This window comes from Ostrinia nubilalis, chromosome 27 (assembly GCF_963855985.1).
Source record: "Ostrinia nubilalis chromosome 27, ilOstNubi1.1, whole genome shotgun sequence".
Lineage (NCBI taxonomy): Eukaryota > Metazoa > Arthropoda > Insecta > Lepidoptera > Crambidae > Ostrinia > Ostrinia nubilalis.
In genome coordinates, this window is record NC_087114.1 from 350,065 (window position 1) to 369,360 (window position 19,296).

The 19,296-nt window shown below is 47.8% G+C and overlaps 1 protein-coding gene across 1 annotated transcript; it reads left to right on the plus strand.

Annotated features, from left to right (window-relative positions):
• The first annotated feature begins 372 nt into the window (after positions 1-372).
• Positions 373-19,086, plus strand: LOC135084761 (vacuolar protein sorting-associated protein 53 homolog). Its single transcript, XM_063979500.1, has 14 exons — positions 373-562; positions 763-859; positions 948-1,057; positions 1,552-1,873; positions 3,210-3,280; positions 4,658-4,781; positions 7,030-7,148; positions 8,680-8,847; positions 10,018-10,141; positions 10,345-10,421; positions 10,497-10,661; positions 12,723-12,936; positions 13,806-13,989; positions 17,739-19,086. The coding sequence occupies exons 1-14, from the start codon at positions 437-439 to the stop codon at positions 18,526-18,528; spliced, it is 2,691 nt and encodes an 896-aa protein (XP_063835570.1). The 5' UTR covers positions 373-436; the 3' UTR covers positions 18,529-19,086.
• The last annotated feature ends 210 nt before the right edge of the window (positions 19,087-19,296 follow it).

Below are 19,296 nucleotides of genomic sequence, written 5' to 3' on the forward strand. Positions count from 1 at the left end.
TTTCAATTCAATAGGCTCCGCGGTATGCACTGTACCCTAGGTAAACTTTTAATAACGGCCCATAACGCAGCGGTGCTAAAATGCTGAGTTAACGTTTCGAGAAAAGTCACTATTTATGAATAGATATTTATTAATTTGTTCAAATACACAGTCCTTGAATTTCACGAAAAAAGACAGATAAAAAGATTTTTAAAATTTGCGTTGCACTAACGGAAGCGGAAACCACAACTTTGCTGTGGGTAGTGGAAACGCGTCCATACGTCAAATTTTTTTTGCTCACAAGTGAGTTCGGACATAGCTCAGCTAAATTATTCCAATAATGGCAACATTTTATCATTTTTTTTAATTTGCAATCAGCTGTCACAAGTTGACATTGACAGTTCAGTCATGATTTCGTGAAATTTGTGTTGTTTTTGTGCTGAAATTTATTTGAAAAATGGATTCCACGGACATTCTTGACGATAAAGATAGCGGTCCAGAGGTGCAGATCAATCTGCCAAGCTCTGTGATGAGCCGCATCGAGGAGTTGATGGGAGGAACTGAGCAATTCGACAGCGACGAAGTTGGTCCCATTTTCTGTTATTTACCTAAAATTACGACGTTTTTTGAGTACCTTCTAGTTAAAAACGCTTTCTAAAAACGAAAATTATTGTTAAATACATGACACGTACCTCCAACATCTTTTGAATGCACCAGAATGTGGTTTTTCCAAGTGTGTGTTTTGGTCCCCTTTTTGATGTCAGTTACCTAATTTGTTCTCAGTTCGATGCTGTGGCGTACATCAACAGAGTGTTCCCGACAGAGCAGTCTCTGTCTGGAGTGGAGAGCGCCGCAGCGAGATGCGAATTTAGGCTTTCAGGTAAATAATCTCATAGCAATAAGATTTTGATTGCGAGCATGAAGAACTCATGACAAGTATATTAAACGTTTTAACTTCCTACTTCTAGGCGTGGAACATGACATCAGGCGCCTGGTGCGTGCTCAAGCTGAGCAAAGGGAGGCAGGACAGAAGGCATTACTTGATGCACAACGCTGCATCGGAGAGTTGGCTCTGCAGGTACGGACTTTGAAAAATGCATTGTTGAGTATCTAGTTATTCTATAGTCAATATTAACCCGTTACCCTTCTTTGGCCTTTGTCCAGCAGTGGACGTCTTTCGGCTGAAACGAACGAACAAACTAACAAACCCTTCTTTGTCCAGCTGTGAACAATGAACCTTTCTATGTTGCATAATCAGTAAATAGTGAAAACACTACCCATTGCAGGACTAATTTGACCAAATATTTGAGTCGGTTAGCTCTTTTTAACCGTAAGTCTGATTTATATGGTTGAAATATGTAAACCATGTATGTAATGAAATGAAAATGTAAACCAAAATCTGCATTGTCAAATTTTGGCACTGGGACACTGAAAAAATATTGAGTCCTGTTGCTTTTAGTTTCAAATTCAGTTAATTTGGTTGAGAGTATCCCTAAAGTGGGAACTTAAAGCTGCTGCTGGAATATCGGAGAGTATTCCAACAGCAACTATATCTTAACTTATCCCCACCAGGTAGCAGACATAAACAAGAAAGCCGAACGAAGCGAGAGCATGGTCCGCGAGATCACAGCGGAGATCAAGCAGCTGGACTGCGCCAAGTGGAACCTGACAGCTGCTATCACCGCGCTGAACCACCTTCATATGCTTGTCGGCGGCGCTGACTCGCTGCGGAGCATGACGCTCGCCAAACAGTACAAGGAACTGGTGCTGCCTATGCAAGCAATCATGGAGGTAAAGTCCGGTCGCCAAGCGCGGAGCATGACGCTCGCTGCGGAGCATGACGCTCGCCAAACAGTACAAGGAACTGGTGCTGCCTATGCAAGCAATCATGGAGGTAAAGTCCCGTCGCCAAGCGCGGAGCATGACGCTCGCTGCGGAGCATGACGCTCGCCAAACAGTACAAGGAGCTGGTGCTGCCCATGCAGGCTATCATGGAGGTAAAGTCCGGTCGCCGAGCGCGGAGCATGACGCTCGCTGCGGAGCATGACGCTCGCTGCGGAGCATGACGCTCGCCAAACAGTACAAGGAGCTGGTGCTGCCCATGCAGGCTATCATGGAGGTAAAGTCCGGTCGCCAAGCGCGGAGCATGACGCTCGCTGCGGAGCATGACGCTCGCTGCGGAGCATGACGCTCGCCAAACAGTACAAGGAGCTGGTGCTGCCCATGCAGGCTATCATGGAGGTAAAGTCCGGTCGCCAAGCGCGGAGCATGACGCTCGCTGCGGAGCATGACGCTCGCTGCGGAGCATGACGCTCGCCAAACAGTACAAGGAGCTGGTGCTGCCCATGCAGGCTATCATGGAGGTAAAGTCCGGTCGCCGAGCGCGGAGCATGACGCTCGCTGCGGAGCATGACGCTCGCCAAACAGTACAAGGAGCTGGTGCTGCCTATGCAGGCTATCATGGAGGTAAAGTCCGGTCGCCGAGCGCGGAGCATGACGCTCGCTGCGGAGCATGACGCTCGCTGCGGAGCATGACGCTCGCTGCGGAGCATGACGCTCGCCAAACAGTACAAGGAGCTGGTGCTGCCTATGCAGGCTATCATGGAGGTAAAGTCCGGTCGCCGAGCGCGGAGCATGACGCTCGCTGCGGAGCATGACGCTCGCTGCGGAGCATGACGCTCGCCAAACAGTACAAGGAGCTGGTGCTGCCCATGCAGGCTATCATGGAGGTAAAGTCCGGTCGCCAAGCGCGGAGCATGACGCTCGCTGCGGAGCATGACGCTCGCTGCGGAGCATGACGCTCGCCAAACAGTACAAGGAGCTGGTGCTGCCCATGCAGGCTATCATGGAGGTAAAGTCCGGTCGCCAAGCGCGGAGCATGACGCTCGCTGCGGAGCATGACGCTCGCCAAACAGTACAAGGAGCTGGTGCTGCCTATGCAGGCTATCATGGAGGTAAAGTCCGGTCGCCGAGCGCGGAGCATGACGCTCGCTGCGGAGCATGACGCTCGCTGCGGAGCATGACGCTCGCCAAACAGTACAAGGAGCTGGTGCTGCCTATGCAGGCTATCATGGAGGTAAAGTCCGGTCGCCGAGCGCGGAGCATGACGCTCGCTGCGGAGCATGACGCTCGCCAAACAGTACAAGGAGCTGGTGCTGCCTATGCAGGCTATCATGGAGGTAAAGTCCGGTCGCCGAGCGCGGAGCATGACGCTCGCTGCGGAGCATGACGCTCGCTGCGGAGCATGACGCTCGCCAAACAGTACAAGGAGCTGGTGCTGCCTATGCAGGCTATCATGGAGGTAAAGTCCGGTCGCCGAGCGCGGAGCATGACGCTCGCTGCGGAGCATGACGCTCGCCAAACAGTACAAGGAGCTGGCGCTGCCCATTAGGCATGGAAATGATTGCTATTTTTCATTCATTTTCATTTTATGAAATGATGATTTTTTTTCATATGATTTCACATGCGAAATTTCACAGGCAATGATTTTTATTCGCAGTGTTTTAATGTAGCTCTTTTATAATTATAATGTGCTACTTTTAATGAAGTATGAATTATGATGAACGATTGCTAATTAGCTAAAACATGAAATGTAACAATATCTGTTTCATTTTATGTCGCACAACAAAAACCAAACGGTTTCACAGCACAGTATGTATGCAACAGTCAATAACCGCGCGACTAGTGAAAAATCATTCATTTCATCTGACAAGGAAATCTTAACCTTACACCTTTGAGTTTAAAGTTCATATTTAAAATGCCAAGTTTCGTCCGTCATCACATCTCTTGTCCTTTTCTAACACGCACATGATCAAATCATTCCTTCTTACTCGCTCGGTCGCTTCGCAGAGCTGCGCTCACAGACTTCGCTCGAATGAATGAATGAAATTCATGTGATTCGTGATTCCGTTGACTGTGAAATTATAGCAGTCTATGTGAAGAAAAATAGCAGGTGTGATTAATGAAATTCATTTCATATGATTTTTCATCTGCTATTCATGAAATGTTCCATGCCTACTGCCCATGCAGGCTATCATGGAGGTAAAGTCCGGTCGCCGAGCACGTAGAATTTTGTACAATGACCCCAAGCTACCCAACCTTATCGCTCGCGCGTAATTATATTGCTGTCGCGACTGTGCGACGGGCGCCCGCAGAGTGTGCGGGCGCCGTAAAATTCTTGTATGTAAAATTCTACATGCTCACAGACCGGGCTTTAAACGTTGCCAATCTCGTGTTTTATGACCCTCGCCACGTTGGCACTGGCCTCGGCTTACCTCCTCCTTTTTGAAGACAGTGAAATGTTTTTATTGTATAACGTACGCGTATGAAAATGACACTTGCGGGTGTCACACATGCAGGCAATCCCGCGTCTATGATGAAATCCGCATGATATTAAAAACACCCTTATGAAACATTGTATTCATGAATATAAATGCATACGTCATTGTGCGTTACCTTTTGTAAAATAAAAGATCTCTCTTTTTGCGGCCCAACAAAGCGATATGCATATTTTCGGTCTGAATTTTTCATTGGAACACGTTAACAGCCCTCGAAATTTGCCAACTTCTTTTTGTTGAATGAGAGTTTACATATTTCTATGCGATATAGGTACAGTTGCAATTTTTGTGCTGTAAATTATACAATGTTTTACCTACCAGTTTGTCGTATATGGCGGCAGGTGCTGCAGCACTTCGAGGCGTACCGCTCGATCCGCGAGCTGAGCGCGCTGCGCGAGCGCGTGCACGCCACGCGCGCGCAGCTCGCCGCGCAAATACTCGCCGACTTCAAGCAGGCCTTCACCGGTAACTATTGCACTCGTACTGCCTATTTCATGTTCATCTATACTTATAATAAATCTGTAGAGAGGTCAATTCTGTACATGAAATATATTTTCAAAATAACTATCAGGGGGTGATTAGTGATCGATACTGATGCCAAAAATGCAATCAGTAAATTTTTTGTCTGTCTGTCTGTCTGTATGTTCCTTATAGAAACAAAAACTACTGGACGGATTTTAACGAAACTTGGTACAATTATTTTTCATACTCCTGGGCAGGTTATAGGCTACTTAGGAATTCCCACGGGAATGGGAATTGGCGGGAAAATCCTTTTGTATGAAAAATCTAAACCGCTTAAGTTAGACGCTTGAAATTTAGCATGCAGGTACCTTAGTAAACTTAAAGCTTAGTTACAACAGGATATTGCAAAATTCCCACGGGAATGGGAGTTCGCGGGAAAAAACACTTGTATGAAAAAATCTAAACCGCGTAAGATAGATGAAGGGGGTAAAACGGGATCCACGCGTACGAAGTCGCGGGCGGCCGCTAGTCAGAAATAATGTTAGAAATCAAGCCTAAAGCAGGATTCCCATTGACCGGCACCAGTCGGCGCGCAGCGCAGCGTAAAAATGCGGTGGAATACGCACGTATCCGCTGGAATACGCTCGGAGCCGACCGGCTACCGACGCATGCTCGCGCATCCGTCCGGATCAAAATGTCAGTTAAGCAGTTCTAAGCAATTACGACTCTAAGGGCTATATTTCACCGGGACACCATGGCGGCGCAACCAGTCGCCGGCTACCAACAAAATGTATACAGTACCTTTAGCATGAACAACTTTCGTCTTCGAATCGTTTGCGTATTCGACAAAATTTGATACTCAGCCTTCGAATTAAACGATAACGTGACAATTTTGACTCTCAAAATAAGTTTCGTGCAACCATTTCTCATACCAAGTTCACTTTACGACACGTTCACAAGGGCGCTGTTGTAATTTTCGTACTTAATTTTTTGATGGCGATTCGAATACGCAAACGATTCGATCTCGAAAGTGCTAGCCGTACTGCTCTATAGAGAGTTACTCACCTGGTGTCCGTTTGGTTGCGCAAAGCTGCATACATTTTGTTGGTAGCGGCGACTGGTTGCGCCGCCATGGTATCCCGGTGAAATTGTAGTCCTAAGAACTGTTAATAAAATACTATTTTCTTTATGGCCGTGTAAGTGCGCTCCGACGCGCTCCGATGCGCGCCGGTCAATGGGCATCGTACTTTAGAGTTGCTAATGTGTCATTCAGTTACACACGTTTTGAACTGCTCGCTGCTAGATGGTGTTGTACGCTTTTACCTCGCGGTGGTAAAGTTGTCAGGAGCAATGTTTTGAGAATTTACTCGTAATGTGGCTAATCTTGACAGTGAGGAAGCGATCCTTCTCAAGATACTTTTTGGGACTTAAACATTGGCTAGTCACATTGTAAAGCCCGGTCCGTGAGCACGTAGAATTTTGTCCAAAATCCGCGCGAGCGATAAGGATGGGTAGCTAGGGGTTAGCTACCCATCCTTATCGCTCGCGCGTAATTATATTTCTGTCGCGACTGGGCGACTGGCACCCGTAGTGAGTGTGCGAGCGCGATAGCAACATAATTACGCGCGAGCGATAAGGATGGGTAGCTAGGGGTCATTGGACAAAATTCTACGTGTTCACGGACCAGACTATAGTCTACATTGTTACTAATGTCCGTTCGCCGAGCACATAGAATTTGTCCAATGACCCCAAGCTCCTTATCACTCGCTGTCGAGACTCTGCGACGGGCGGCCGCAGTGAGTGTGGGAGTGCGACAGCAATTTATAATTATGCGTGAGCGATAAGGATGGGTAGCTTGGGGTCATTGGACGGAATTCTATGTGCTCACGGATCAGACTATAGTCTACATTGTTATTAAACTCCGGTCGCCGAGCACATAGAATTTCGTCCAATGACCCCAAGCTACCCATCGAGTGTGCGAGCGCGACAGCAATTTATAATTATGCGTGAGCGATAAGGATGGGTAGCTTGGGGTCATTGGACGGAATTCTATCTGCTCGGCGACCGGACTTTAGAGACTTTTTTTAGACTACATTGTGATGTGAATAAAGAGCATATTCGCGTGCAGGCGGCAGCGCGAGCACGGTGCCGACGCGAACATTGGCGGAGGCGTGCGGCGTGTTAGATGTGCTTTAGAGACTTTTAGAATAGATTGTGTTGTGATGTGAATAAAGAGCATATTCGCGTGCAGGCGGCAGCGCGAGCACGGTGCCAACACGAACATTGGCGGAAGCTTGCGGCGTGTTAGACGTGCTGGACGCGCGCGTGCGCCGCGAGCTGCTCACGTGGTTCATCGGCGTGCAACTGCAGGTATGTTCGTTCAGGCGCCAAAAAAAGGTTTTTTTATATCCACAACGAGGTAGCTCTTGGCCTGTATCTCACCTGATGGTAAGTGACGATCAGGCCGAAGGTGGAAGCGAGCTTCACCCGGAATCCTCAACCACGGAGGAACTGGCTATCTTACCTCTAACTGCCGGAAAACAACAATGCTGTTAACATTGTTGTTATGGCGAACAGGTAAGATGGTAGTAGCTAGCCAGGCGGACTTAGAACAAGCCCTACCACCAACCAAACCGAACAGAAAAATCTGCCCCCACTGGGAATCGAACCCGGGACCTCTGCGTCTGAAGCAGGTGGTCTTACCACTAGACCACAGGGGCGGTTATCTTATCTTATATACTTTATCGACGTCAAAAGGTATGGGCAAAATCGATAAAATGGCGTGATAACCGCTTATCGCGGCGCGCATAACAGGCCTACTGGCCGCCATTCCGTCATGACCGGACCACCACTGGCTGAACTAGGTAGGACTCAAGTGGTTATACAAGTACCCGGTCGAAGCCTTGGGATTTTCAAACACTGCCGGTGATGGCTAATATCGCAGGTCCTGAACCGTTTTCTGTTGAATGGTACTTGGTGGGGGGAGAAGAACGCTAGCACAACTGTCGTCAGTTCACTTGTTCACTGCAGGAGTGTGACCGTCTTTTATTTCATCATCGTCATCATCATGTCAGCCATAGGACGTCCACTGCTGAACATAGGCCTCCCCCAATGCTTTCCACGTTGATCGATTTTTAGCGGCTTGCGTCCAGCGCTTCCTTGCTACCTTTACGATGTCGTCGGTCCACCTTGTAGGTGGACGTCCCACGCTGCGTTTTCCGGTACGCGGCCTCCATTCCAGAACTTTGCTGCCCCATTTTCTTTTATTTACCAAAGGCTAAAGCAAGATTCTACACCCTGACCAGACAGTTTGTGGAGGCCTGATGTTTGCATAATTGTCTCATAAGGCGATAGTTTGCGCCGTGAAAGAGATAAACATGAGACGGCAGACCGCGACTTTTACCTGTCTTCAGTCTGTCGCGGCGCAAACCTCCGCCTTTAACCGCTTCTTATGACAGCCACGTGTAGAGTACGGGACTATTCCCACCTCTCGTTCCCACCACTGCAACTCCTGTGTAGCCAGGATCTACAGCTTGACCGCCAACAACCCAACCAGTGAAGGTCAAGTTTGTGTCGAGGGAAAGTTAAACTGTCATTGGACCCGCAACGAAATTAATCAGAAGAACATAGGAGGAGTTCGTTTGTACCACGTGTAGAGTATAGTCTGGTCTGTGAGCACGTAGAATTTTGTCCAATGACCCCAAGCTACCCATCCTTATCACTCGCGCGTAATTATATTGCTGTCGCGCTCGCATACTCACTGCGGCCACCCGTCGCATAGTCGCGACAGCAATATAATTACGCGCGAGCGATAAGGATGGGTAGCTTGGGGTCATTGGACAAAATTCTACGTGCTCACTGACCGGGCTTTAGAAGTAATCTCCGTTGTCTCTCTCCGCAGGAGTACCAGCACCTATTCTCGGCGGAGCAGGAGTGCGCGTGGCTGACGCACATCGAGCGGCGCTATGCGTGGCTCAAGCGGCACTTACTGGCCTTCGAGGACTCACTTGGCGCCGTGTTCCCGCCTGCCTGGCGCCTTAGCGAGCGCATCGCGCACCAGTTCTGCAAGGTTTTTTTTATGCATAACAAGGCAGTTCCCGCGACCTTTACCAGATCGTCGGTCCACCTAGTAGGAGGCCTGCCCACGCTACGTCTTCCAGCCCGTGGTCGCCACTTGAACTTTTCTGCCCCAACGGCCATCGTCTCTACGAGCTATGTGCCCCGCCCACTGCCACTTGATTTTAGCAATTCTGCGAGCTATGTCGGTCACTTTGGTTCTCCTGCGGATCTCCTCGTTTCTGATTCGATCACGCTGGGAAACTACAAGCATGGCCCGCTCCATCACCCTTTGGGTGACCTTGAGCCTTCTTATGAGCAGTTATTTGACCACAATCGCACCTGATGTTAAGTGGGATGCAGTCTAGGATGGTACATATCTGCCCTGTAAGTCCCTATTCACTCTCGCCTTGAAGAGGCCCGGATTATAGTCTCAGGAAAAGACAGCAGCAGGCAGCGAATTCCAGTCCCTAGCTGTTCGCATTATAAAAGAGTCATCGAAACGCTTAGTGCGAGCTGGTGGAATGTCAACAATATAGGGATGGTACGCTAACCTGCGTCTGGTTCCCCTATGTATGGTGCGCGGGTAGTGTCGCAGCAGCTGGCTGGTGGTCGCACTCGAGCTGAGGACTCACTTGGCGCCGAGTTCCCGCCCGCCTGGCGCCTCAGCGAGCGCGGGTAGTGTCGCAGCAGGGCGGCTGGTGGTCGCACTCGAGCTGAGGACTCACTTGGCGCCGTGTTCCCGCCCACCTGGCGCCACCACCCAGAGACTTAAACCCACTACCACGGCTGGGTGACAGTGACTGTTTCATCCACTAAGCTACACCTACATTATCAAATCTGTTGACATGCCACAAATAGGTATGTAACAGCTACATGCGAGGTGAAGCGAGCTATAGTATATTTGGCACGTGTAAAGGTGACGTGCAATGTGACAAGGAACGTGCAGTGTGACAGGGAACATGCAGTGTGACAGGGAACATGCAGTGTGACAGCGAACGTGTAAAGTGTGACAGGGATCGTATACTGCATGATAGTGTGTATAGTTTGACACTGAAAGGATTGTTTTATTATCCACAATGAGAAAGTTCTTAGCTTGCATCTCAAATCTCATCTGATCAAAAAAAAAACTTATTTTCCTAAATTCAATCAAGATGATTATTTTCATTTTATTTCTCCTTAGATCACGAAAACGGAACTGAGCAATATCCTCGCAGCGCGGCGCAACGAGTTAGACGTCAAGCTACTACTGTACGCCGTGCAGAAGACGTATAACTTCGAGCTGCTGCTGCATAAGAGGTTTACTGGTAAGCTCTTCAAATCTTCAAGAAACAGACCTGTATTTATAATTTTTTTCATACAAAAACCTAAGACAATATATCGCGTAAACATGGCGAACAGTGGTTGTGATCACAAAGCACGAGATTCCAGGCGTATTCGCCAGGAGACAGGAATATTCGCGCGCCTGCTCTGCTGTATAACAAAAATTTGTAAATATTATTTATTACAGGTACGGATCTAGGTGCGGAGAACATAGACCCAACTGCATTGGACAAGCAGGGTACTTTCGACCCTGATTCCAAAGATGTGAGTACAACTTCAAAAGTACCGGCACTACCAATAAATTCATATACTCTAAAACCCATTTTTTTCATCTTCTAGGCGTTCCCAGAATCCGAAACGCCCTCAGAAGCGGGTGACTTGCCGGAGACGGGCGTGACGTCACCGTGGGTACGCTCCATCGGCGAATGCTTCGAGCCGTATCTCTCGCTCTACATACACAGCTTGGATGCAAACTTAAGATCTTTTATGGACCGATTTGTACAGGTGAGTGTGTTACAGGGAACGTGTAGTGTGACAGGGAACATTTACAGTGACAAGGAGCGTTTAGTGTGACAGGGATCGCGCAATATGAGTGGGAACGTGTACAGAGTGACAGGGAGCGTGTATAGCGTGACAGAGAATGTCAATACTGTTACTGATAAATATTTTCGTGACATGAAATGTGTGACGTCACCGTGGGTGCGCTCCATCGGTGAATGCTTCGAGTCGTACCTCTCATTCTAAATACACAGTTTGGACGCCAATCTGCGCTCCTTTATAGACCGATTTTTACAGGTAAGTGTGTTACAGGGAACGTGCTGTGTGACAGGGAAAATTTACAAAGTGACAGAGAGTGTGGTGTACAGCATGACAGACAGTGTAAAGTGTGACAAACCAAAGGGAGTGTCCATACTGTGACAGATGATTATAACAGTATGGCACGAAATGCGTGGGGTACACTTTATCCGAGAATACCTTTCGGTCTACTCTACATACACAATTTGGATGCAAATCTACGATCTTTTATGGACCGCTTCGTGCAGGTGAATATGTTACTGGGAGCGTGTAGTGTTAGGGCGCATGCTGTGTAGCATGCTGTGTGACAGGCAACATTTACAGAGTGACAGGGAGCGGGTACAGTGTGACAGTGAAAGTGAAGTGTGACATCGAAAGTGAAGTGTGACAGGGACAGGGATCGCGTCTATGTGTAGCGTGACATTGGGCGTGTGTACCGTGACATCGAGCGTGTATACCCTAATATCAAACGTTTGTAGCGAGACATCGAGCGTGTGAACTGTGACAACGAGAGTGTGTAAAGCTTTAAGAACACCAACGCGTGGAGATCGCCATCGCCGGCGCGATCAAAGGCCAATGACAGGTCACACGACCTATGACAGTTCACGCGAACTACACTCAACATCAAATAAACCGCACCTTCCGCGACGCGAACTTTAAAGATTTTCTTCTGACACAATTATGGTACCCCAACAATATTGGTGTTATTTGAAAGCCGAATAAATATCCTTAGAGAAAAATACATTTCATTTCTAAATAAATGATTAACATATACCATAAATGTGACTTGAAAATAGACCTCACTTTGGGCTCACCTCTGGGATCAATTAGACCAATTTTTATGGTTATAAAACCAAATAAAGATCTCACGTGTCCTCTTTAACAGATGGATAGCGATTAATCCCAACTTAACAGTTTTATAGTCATAAAAAATGGCTATAGCGTAACTACCTATTTTTTGAAGAAGTGACTCTGGATCCTTGTAAAGACACATTTTTGGGGTAAAAACCTTTCCTTTAAAGAAATGAAGTTTAGAACTAGGCTTTCAAATGGTACCAATGTTGGTGGGAAGTGGGGATGCATACGTTTGATAAGTGCTTGTCGCGGGAGGTGCGATTTATTTGATGCCGAGTGTATCATTGGCCTTTGATCACGCCATGATTGTGCCGGTGATGGCGATCTGAGGGCCTAGTGTGAGTTTTTATCAAACGCACTCACCAGTGAGCGCGTCAAATAATGACATTAAATGTATGACGGATTGTACAGCGCTCCTAGCGGGAAATGTTCAAAAACTTAAAGGACATCATCCATTTTGGTCCAAAATGGCAAAATCAAAAGTGCCGGCCAAAAAATAAAAGTGCTGTATTCTGATTACTATGGCACCAAAGCTGTAGCACCACTGTGCATCGTAGTATTTGAGTTCTAAAAATATATGAAACGACTGACTTTGATCTCAAATACTACGACGCACAGTGGTGCTACAGCTTTGGTGTCATAGTAACAAATGCTAAGGCAGACGTATTCTGTTAGAATACAGCACTTTTTTTTGTTGGCCGGCACTTTTGATTTTGGACCAAAAATATATGAAACGTGGATGATGTCCTTTTCATACATTTTTTAAACGCTCTCACTAGTGAGCGCGTTTGATGTAAACTCACACTCAGCCCACTGCACGCCTTGGTGTGGTTGAAGCATAACAACAGTTATTGTGTTCCCAGGACGCCCGATCGTCAGAAGTAGGCGCAGGGTGCGGTGCGGGCGCGGTGATCGCGTCGTGCGGCGAGCTGTTCCTGTTCTACAAGAAGTGCCTCGTGCAGTGCGCGCGGCTCACCACCGGGGAGCCCATGCTCGGTGCGTCTCATCATCATCACCACAGGTCATCACCAGGCGGGCGCGGTGATCGCGTCGTGCGGCGAGCTGTTCCTGTTCTACAAGAAGTGCCTCGTGCAGTGCGCGCGGCTCACCACCGGGGAGCCCATGCTCGGTGCGTCTCATCATCATCACCACAGGTCATCACCAGGCGGGCGCGGTGATCGCGTCGTGCGGCGAGCTGTTCCTGTTCTACAAGAAGTGCCTCGTGCAGTGCGCGCGGCTCACCACCGGGGAGCCCATGCTCGGTGCGTCTCATCATCATCACCACAGGTCATCACCAGGCGGGCGCGGTGATCGCGTCGTGCGGCGAGCTGTTCCTGTTCTACAAGAAGTGCCTCGTGCAGTGCGCGCGCCTCACCACCGGGGAGCTCATGCTCGGTATACTAGCTTTTGACTGCGGTTTTCATAGCCATAGGACGTCCACTGCTGAATTCTCCCGTAATAATTTCCACAAAGGCTGGTTGGTAGCGGATTATCAAGCTGAAGTGGCAATGGGCAGGGCACTTAGTACGCAGAACTGACGGCCGATGGGGCAGCGTAGTACCTCTACGTAGCGCTATTGTAGTACCACCCACAAGGTGGATCAACGCTCTCATGAAGGTAGCAGGAAGGCCAGCGGTTTTGCTTACTTAAAATTCAGTAGTCACAAAAACACCGACTTACTTGACAATTAATGTCTTGTGACATCAAATTTTACAGAAAATTGGAAACTCACTCGGTTTTCTGGCATAGACAAACGATTCTGAAACGTCAAGTGTCAAAAATCAGAAGTAATAACCTTGTAGTGATTGATAGTAGCGCCCTCCTGTAAAAGTTACCTACAATTATTTATGAGACCCTTTAATGCTGTCTAATGCGATGTCTCCTGTCAAGGTAATTAATTAATAAAGCTGAGAGTTCAGTGTTGGACAAATATAGCTTAAAAGTTGTCAAATATTTTTTTCAATAAAGTTTTCTTAATTGATTATTCATCATCCCCAGAACTGGCGACGGTGTTCCAAAAGTACCTGCGAGAGTATGCCTCGTCAGTCCTCCAGGCGGCGCTCCCGCGGGCCTCCACTCCCGGCCTGTCCCTGGCTGCCCTGGGACCGAATGTACCCAGTCTGGTGTCCAACCTGCAGACATTGCTGAAAGACGATTCAGGAAGCAACGGAGGGAATACGAGGTGAGGCCCTGGGGACAACATTGGGACACTAAAATAGTAAAACACGGCCCTTAACGCTACGTTTATTAATGAGTTACATTATGTGACGTTTCGGCTGCTATGCTGCAGCCGTGGTCACAAGCAGACTGGCGGCTCGCGGCGTCGTCCGTTAAAATCTTATGGGGACACTAGTTAAGTAGTAAGAGAGGGGACGCTGGGTGAATAGGGGGACACCAAGTGAGGAGTGGGTCAACTGGGAGACACAGATAAGTAGTAGAACATTAAGCGAGTAGTATACTGCCTCCTCGGTCCTCCAGGCGGCGCTCCCGCGGGCCTCCGCTCCCGGCCTGTCCCTAGCTGCCCTGGGACCGAACGTTCCTAGTCTGGTGTCCAACCTGCAGACACTGTTGAAAGACGATTCAGGGAGCAACGGGGGGAATACGAGGTGAGGCCCTGGAGACAACATGGGGACACTAAAATAGTAAAACACGGGCCTTAACGCGACGCTTATTAATGAGTTACATTATGTACTCACGGCTTGACGTTTCGGCTGCTATGCTGCAGACTGGCGGCTCGCGGCGTCGTCCGTTAAAATCTTATGGGGACACTAGTTAAGTAGTAAGAGAGGGGACGCTGGGTGAATAGGGGAACACCAAGTGAGGAGTGGGTCAACTGGAGGACACAGGTAAGTAGTAGAACATTAAGCGAGCAGTATACTGCCTCCTCGGTACTCCAGGCGGCGCTCCCGCGGGCTTCCGCGCCCAGCCTGTCCTTGGCTGCCCTGGGACCAAATGTCCCTAGTCTGGTGTCCAACCTGCAGACACTGTTGAAGGATGACTCAGGAAGCAACGGGGGGAATACGAGGTGAGGCCCTGGGGACAACATGGGGATACTAAAATAGTAAAACACGGGCTTTAACGCGACGTTTATTAATGAGTTACATTATGTACTCACGGCTTGACGTTTCGGCTGCTATGCTGCAGCTGTGGTCACAAGCAGACTGGCGGCTCGCGGCGTCGTCCGTCAAAATCTTATGGGGACACTAGTTAAGTAGTAAGAGAGGGGACGCTGGGTGAATAGGCGGACACCAAGTGAGGAGTGGGTCAACTGGGAGACAGATAAGTAGTAGAACATTAAGCGAGCAGTATACTGCCTCCTCGGTACTCCAGGCGGCGCTCCCGCGAGCCTCCACTCCCGGCCTGTCCCTGGCTGCCCTGGGACCCAATGTTCCTAGTCTGGTGTCCAACCTGCAGACACTGTTGAAAGATGACTCAGGAAGCAACGGGGGGAATACGAGGTGAGTAAGGGGACAACTGGGGGACACCAGAAGGCTGAGTGTGAGTTTTCATCAAACGCGCTCACATGTATTACGGTTTGTACAGCGCCCCTAGCGCAAACGATCAAGAACTAAAATTTTCATACATTTTTTAAAAACTCACACTCAGCCTACATGTGAGGAGTGGGTCAACTGGAGGACACTAGGTGAGTAGAGGGACAACTGGAGGACACAGGTAAGTAGTAGAACATTAAGCGAGCAGTATACTGCCTCCTCGGTGCTCCAGGCGGCGCTCCCGCGGGCCTCCGCGCCCGGCCTGTCCCTGGCTGCCCTGGGACCGAACGTTCCTAGTCTGGTGTCAAACTTGCAGACACTGTTGAAGGATGATTCGGGGAGCAACGGGGGGAATACGAGGTGAGTAGAGTGACAACAGGGGACACTAGTTAAGTAAGAGGGGACACTGAGTGAGTAGGGGGACACCAGGTGAGGAGTGGGTCAGCTGGGGGATACTAGGTGAGTATGGGGACAACTAGGGGACACAGGTATTTATTTATTTATTTAAGGACAACCAACAAAACATACACCATACATTCACAGTATCCTTATAAATAAATTAAGCTAAGGTGTTGCCTTAAAGGTTGCCACGACATGCACAGAATGTTGGATAACAATAACGTTGCCAAAGTGACAGAATGCAAAACAGGTAAGTAGTAGAACATTAAGCGAGTAGTATACTGCACAGTATGCCTCCTCGGTACTCCAGGCGACACTCCCGTGTGCCTCCACTCCCGGCCTGTCCCTGGCTGCCCTAGGACCCAACGTTCCTAGTCTGGTGTCCAACCTGCAGACACTGTTGAAAGACGATTCAGGAAGCAACGGGGGAAACACTAGGTAAGGAGATCCGTAAATGAACTAAAAGTCTAGGATTAGCAAGTTGAAATGGCAACGGGCAGGGCACATAGGACGTAGAGCTGACGGCTGATGGGGCAGAAAACGCAGCGTGAGACGGCCACCCACAAGGTGTACGGTTGACCTATTGAAGGTTCAAACATACACAGCCTGGACGCCAATCTTCTCTCTTTTATGGACCGCTTTGTGCTAGTGAGAGCGGGACAAAGCGTGACAGGCAGCATGAAGTGTGACAGGGAACGTGTAGTGTGACAGGGCGCGTGCTGTGTGACAGAAATATAGAAATATTTGGGGGAGGCCTATTTTCTGCATATTGGGTGAATAGGGGGACTACAGGGGGAACACTAGCTTATTAGAGGGACAGAAGGGGTAACACAAGGCGGAGAGGCACAACAGGGGGGACACTAGGTGAGTAGGAAGACAATGGGACTACGAGGTGATTAGGGGAAAAACGGGGGGAACCCTAACCCTAGGTTTAATGCCTCTAGCCAGGCCTGGCTCACTCCGCGCGGTACATCCGATAATTACCTACAGCGAAGCGCCCCGCCGGCGGGTATTATATCAGTCGAGTGTCACGCGCGCGCTCGTCAGGACGCTGGCGTGCGTTGTAGTATGATTATAATTCTATGATCGAAGTATTATTTAAAAATGGACATAAAGAGAAAGAAGTATTGTGCGGCGTTCGGGTGTTTAAATTCGAAAAGTAATCTACAGGATTTATCTTTTTTTTTCGCTTCCCAAAGATGCTGAAAGGTATGTTGGCCATGTAGGTAATCAATAATTCTTAGGATAGTATAGGGACCTAACCTACCATGACTACTGCTCAGAATGCGTTCGTTCGTTTCAGCCAAATGACGTCCACTGCTGGACAAAGGCCTCTCCCAAGGTTTACCATAATGAATGTATACTTACCTACATACGTAGGTCATTACAAATAAGTAGATTAATTATTTTTTCACTAGACAGCAACCCTAACAGCGTAAGAAGAGTTCAGAGGCACGCGATAGAAAGAGACAAAACTTGTAGGTGAATAAAATTGTAGGTACGTAGTGCTGTGCGAGCTGAATTCCACTGTATCGCGTCGTAGCAAGACTCGCATTTATTTAAATCGTCTTGCGGAGTAATCCTTCTGTACCTGTACTATTACTTATTCTGTGCTCTAGCCTCGTATCCAACCTTGAGAACCTTGTAACAATAGAAGAATTTACAATTCGTCACTTCTTAGTATGTCTATTTCTTATGTTTATTGTATATGTATATTTTATGCAGTATAGGTTAGTGTCCGTGACCCACTCGGCATGGGGCACACTGCAAACCAGCGTCGTGGCCTCCCTCACCGGGGGCCACGGCATATGCTGAGTGGGGTCCCATTGCGATGGACATCGCTGTGCGACAGGGTGGCACTGCTCAGTTTACTCTCACTTTAATTGTATGTTATATGTCACCTATGTCTTATTTGCTTTTTTTTCTATTAATTACATCTTGTCTTCTGTGATGTCCATGGCAATAAATGTTTCTTTCTTTCTTTTCTTACTTTCTTTCTATTTCCCACCAATGAAATCTAAGAAAACATTTCTTTCCCCAGGTACACAAAGCAAGAGTTAGCAAAAATTACAAGCGTCATCACTACATCGGAATACTGTCTCGAAACCACCATCCATCTGGAACAGAAGCTGAAAGAAAAAGTCGCGCCAGGTCTCGCCGACAAGATAGACCTCACTCCAGAACAAGACCTATTCCATAAAATGATCAACAACTGCATCCAAATGCTTGTCCAAGACCTGGAATTAGCCTGCGAGCCAGCCCTACAGGCGATGACGAAGATATCCTGGCTTAACTTCGACAACGTCGGCGACCAGAGTTCCTACGTCACCCAAATCATCATGCACCTCAAAAACACCGTCCCGAACCTCCGAGACAACTTAGCATCCTCCCGAAAGTACTTCACGCAATTCTGCATCCGTTTCGCCAACTCCTTCATCCCAAAGTTTATACAAAACATTTACAAATGCAAGCCTATTTCCACAGTTGGTTCTGAACAGTTGTTGTTAGATACGCATATGTTGAAAACGGCGTTGCTAGAGCTGCCATCTATTGGGTCAGAAGTGAAGCGGCCTGCGCCTGCGATGTATACCAAAGTTGTGATCAAGCTGATGACGAAGGCCGAAATGATTCTGAAGCTAGTAATGGCGCCGTTAGACGGGAATCGCGAAGGATTCGTGGCTCAATTTGTGCAACTATTGCCAGAATCTACTATTGCAGAGTTCCATAAAGTTTTAGATATGAAAGGCGCGAAGTTGTCCAAAACACAGCAAGCGGCCTGGGACGCCCTGTATAAAGAAACGGCGAGAGTTCAGAGTGACGCTGCCAAGTAACTTGGCTAAAATTAAACTTGGATCCGATAACTTTGCAATGACATTCGACTTAACTAACGGACTCATTGAAAGTTAATTAATTACTACTACTTTTTTATGTCACGGGCTAATTGAGTTTGTTATGAGGCTTCAAAGTTGTGTACTGTCCATTGTATTTTTTTCTTCGCTGTTTGAGTATTTTTAATCTTAATTCCTGGCAACACAGTAGTTGGGTGTGGTCTTCTTTAGACACTCCCAGTCCCATGTAACTTTTAACATAGCTAATATTATTGATAATTTAGTAAATCTACAGGCACACCTCTGTAAATTACACAAATTGACAGTCGTGAGCGTGTGTATGATATGATATGGAAGCTTATCGGGTGCTATATTTCTTCCTCCTATTTATTAAAATTAGTAATGACTTTCCTTGAAATTATGTCGCTGTACTTAAAATTTACATTCCGAAAAATTTTATTGTCTCATTATGTTATAAGTATGTGTTGTATTATTTAGCTAGCTAGTGCAATAAATCACTTATTTATACTTTTGTGAATAAATGCTGCAATTCAAAAATTGTTGACCCCGTTTTTATTGACCCTGTGACCTGCCTAAGAGAAGCAGTGATGAGTGCACTACCCTTTACCCATAATGCACTATTAAGTCATTGAACGCCGAGACGCTAGACACAATGGAAATTGTATTGTTCGAGGCTCACCGGTGAGCCGCGTGGCGTCCAACGTGTTAAAGACCAACATTTTAAACAAGAAGTAACGAGCTAAAGTAGCA

What these genes read in the sequence shown, in the direction of transcription:
- LOC135084761 (XM_063979500.1), top strand. Translation starts at nt 437, where the DNA reads ATGGATTCCACGGACATTCTTGACGATAAAGATAGCGGTCCAGAGGTG. An exon ending in TCGGAGAGTTGGCTCTGCAG is followed by an intron (nt 1,058 to 1,551) that starts GTACGGACTTTG and finishes TATCCCCACCAG; the next exon opens with GTAGCAGACATAAACAAGAA. An exon ending in GCTGCATAAGAGGTTTACTG is followed by an intron (nt 10,142 to 10,344) that starts GTAAGCTCTTCA and finishes TATTTATTACAG; the next exon opens with GTACGGATCTAGGTGCGGAG.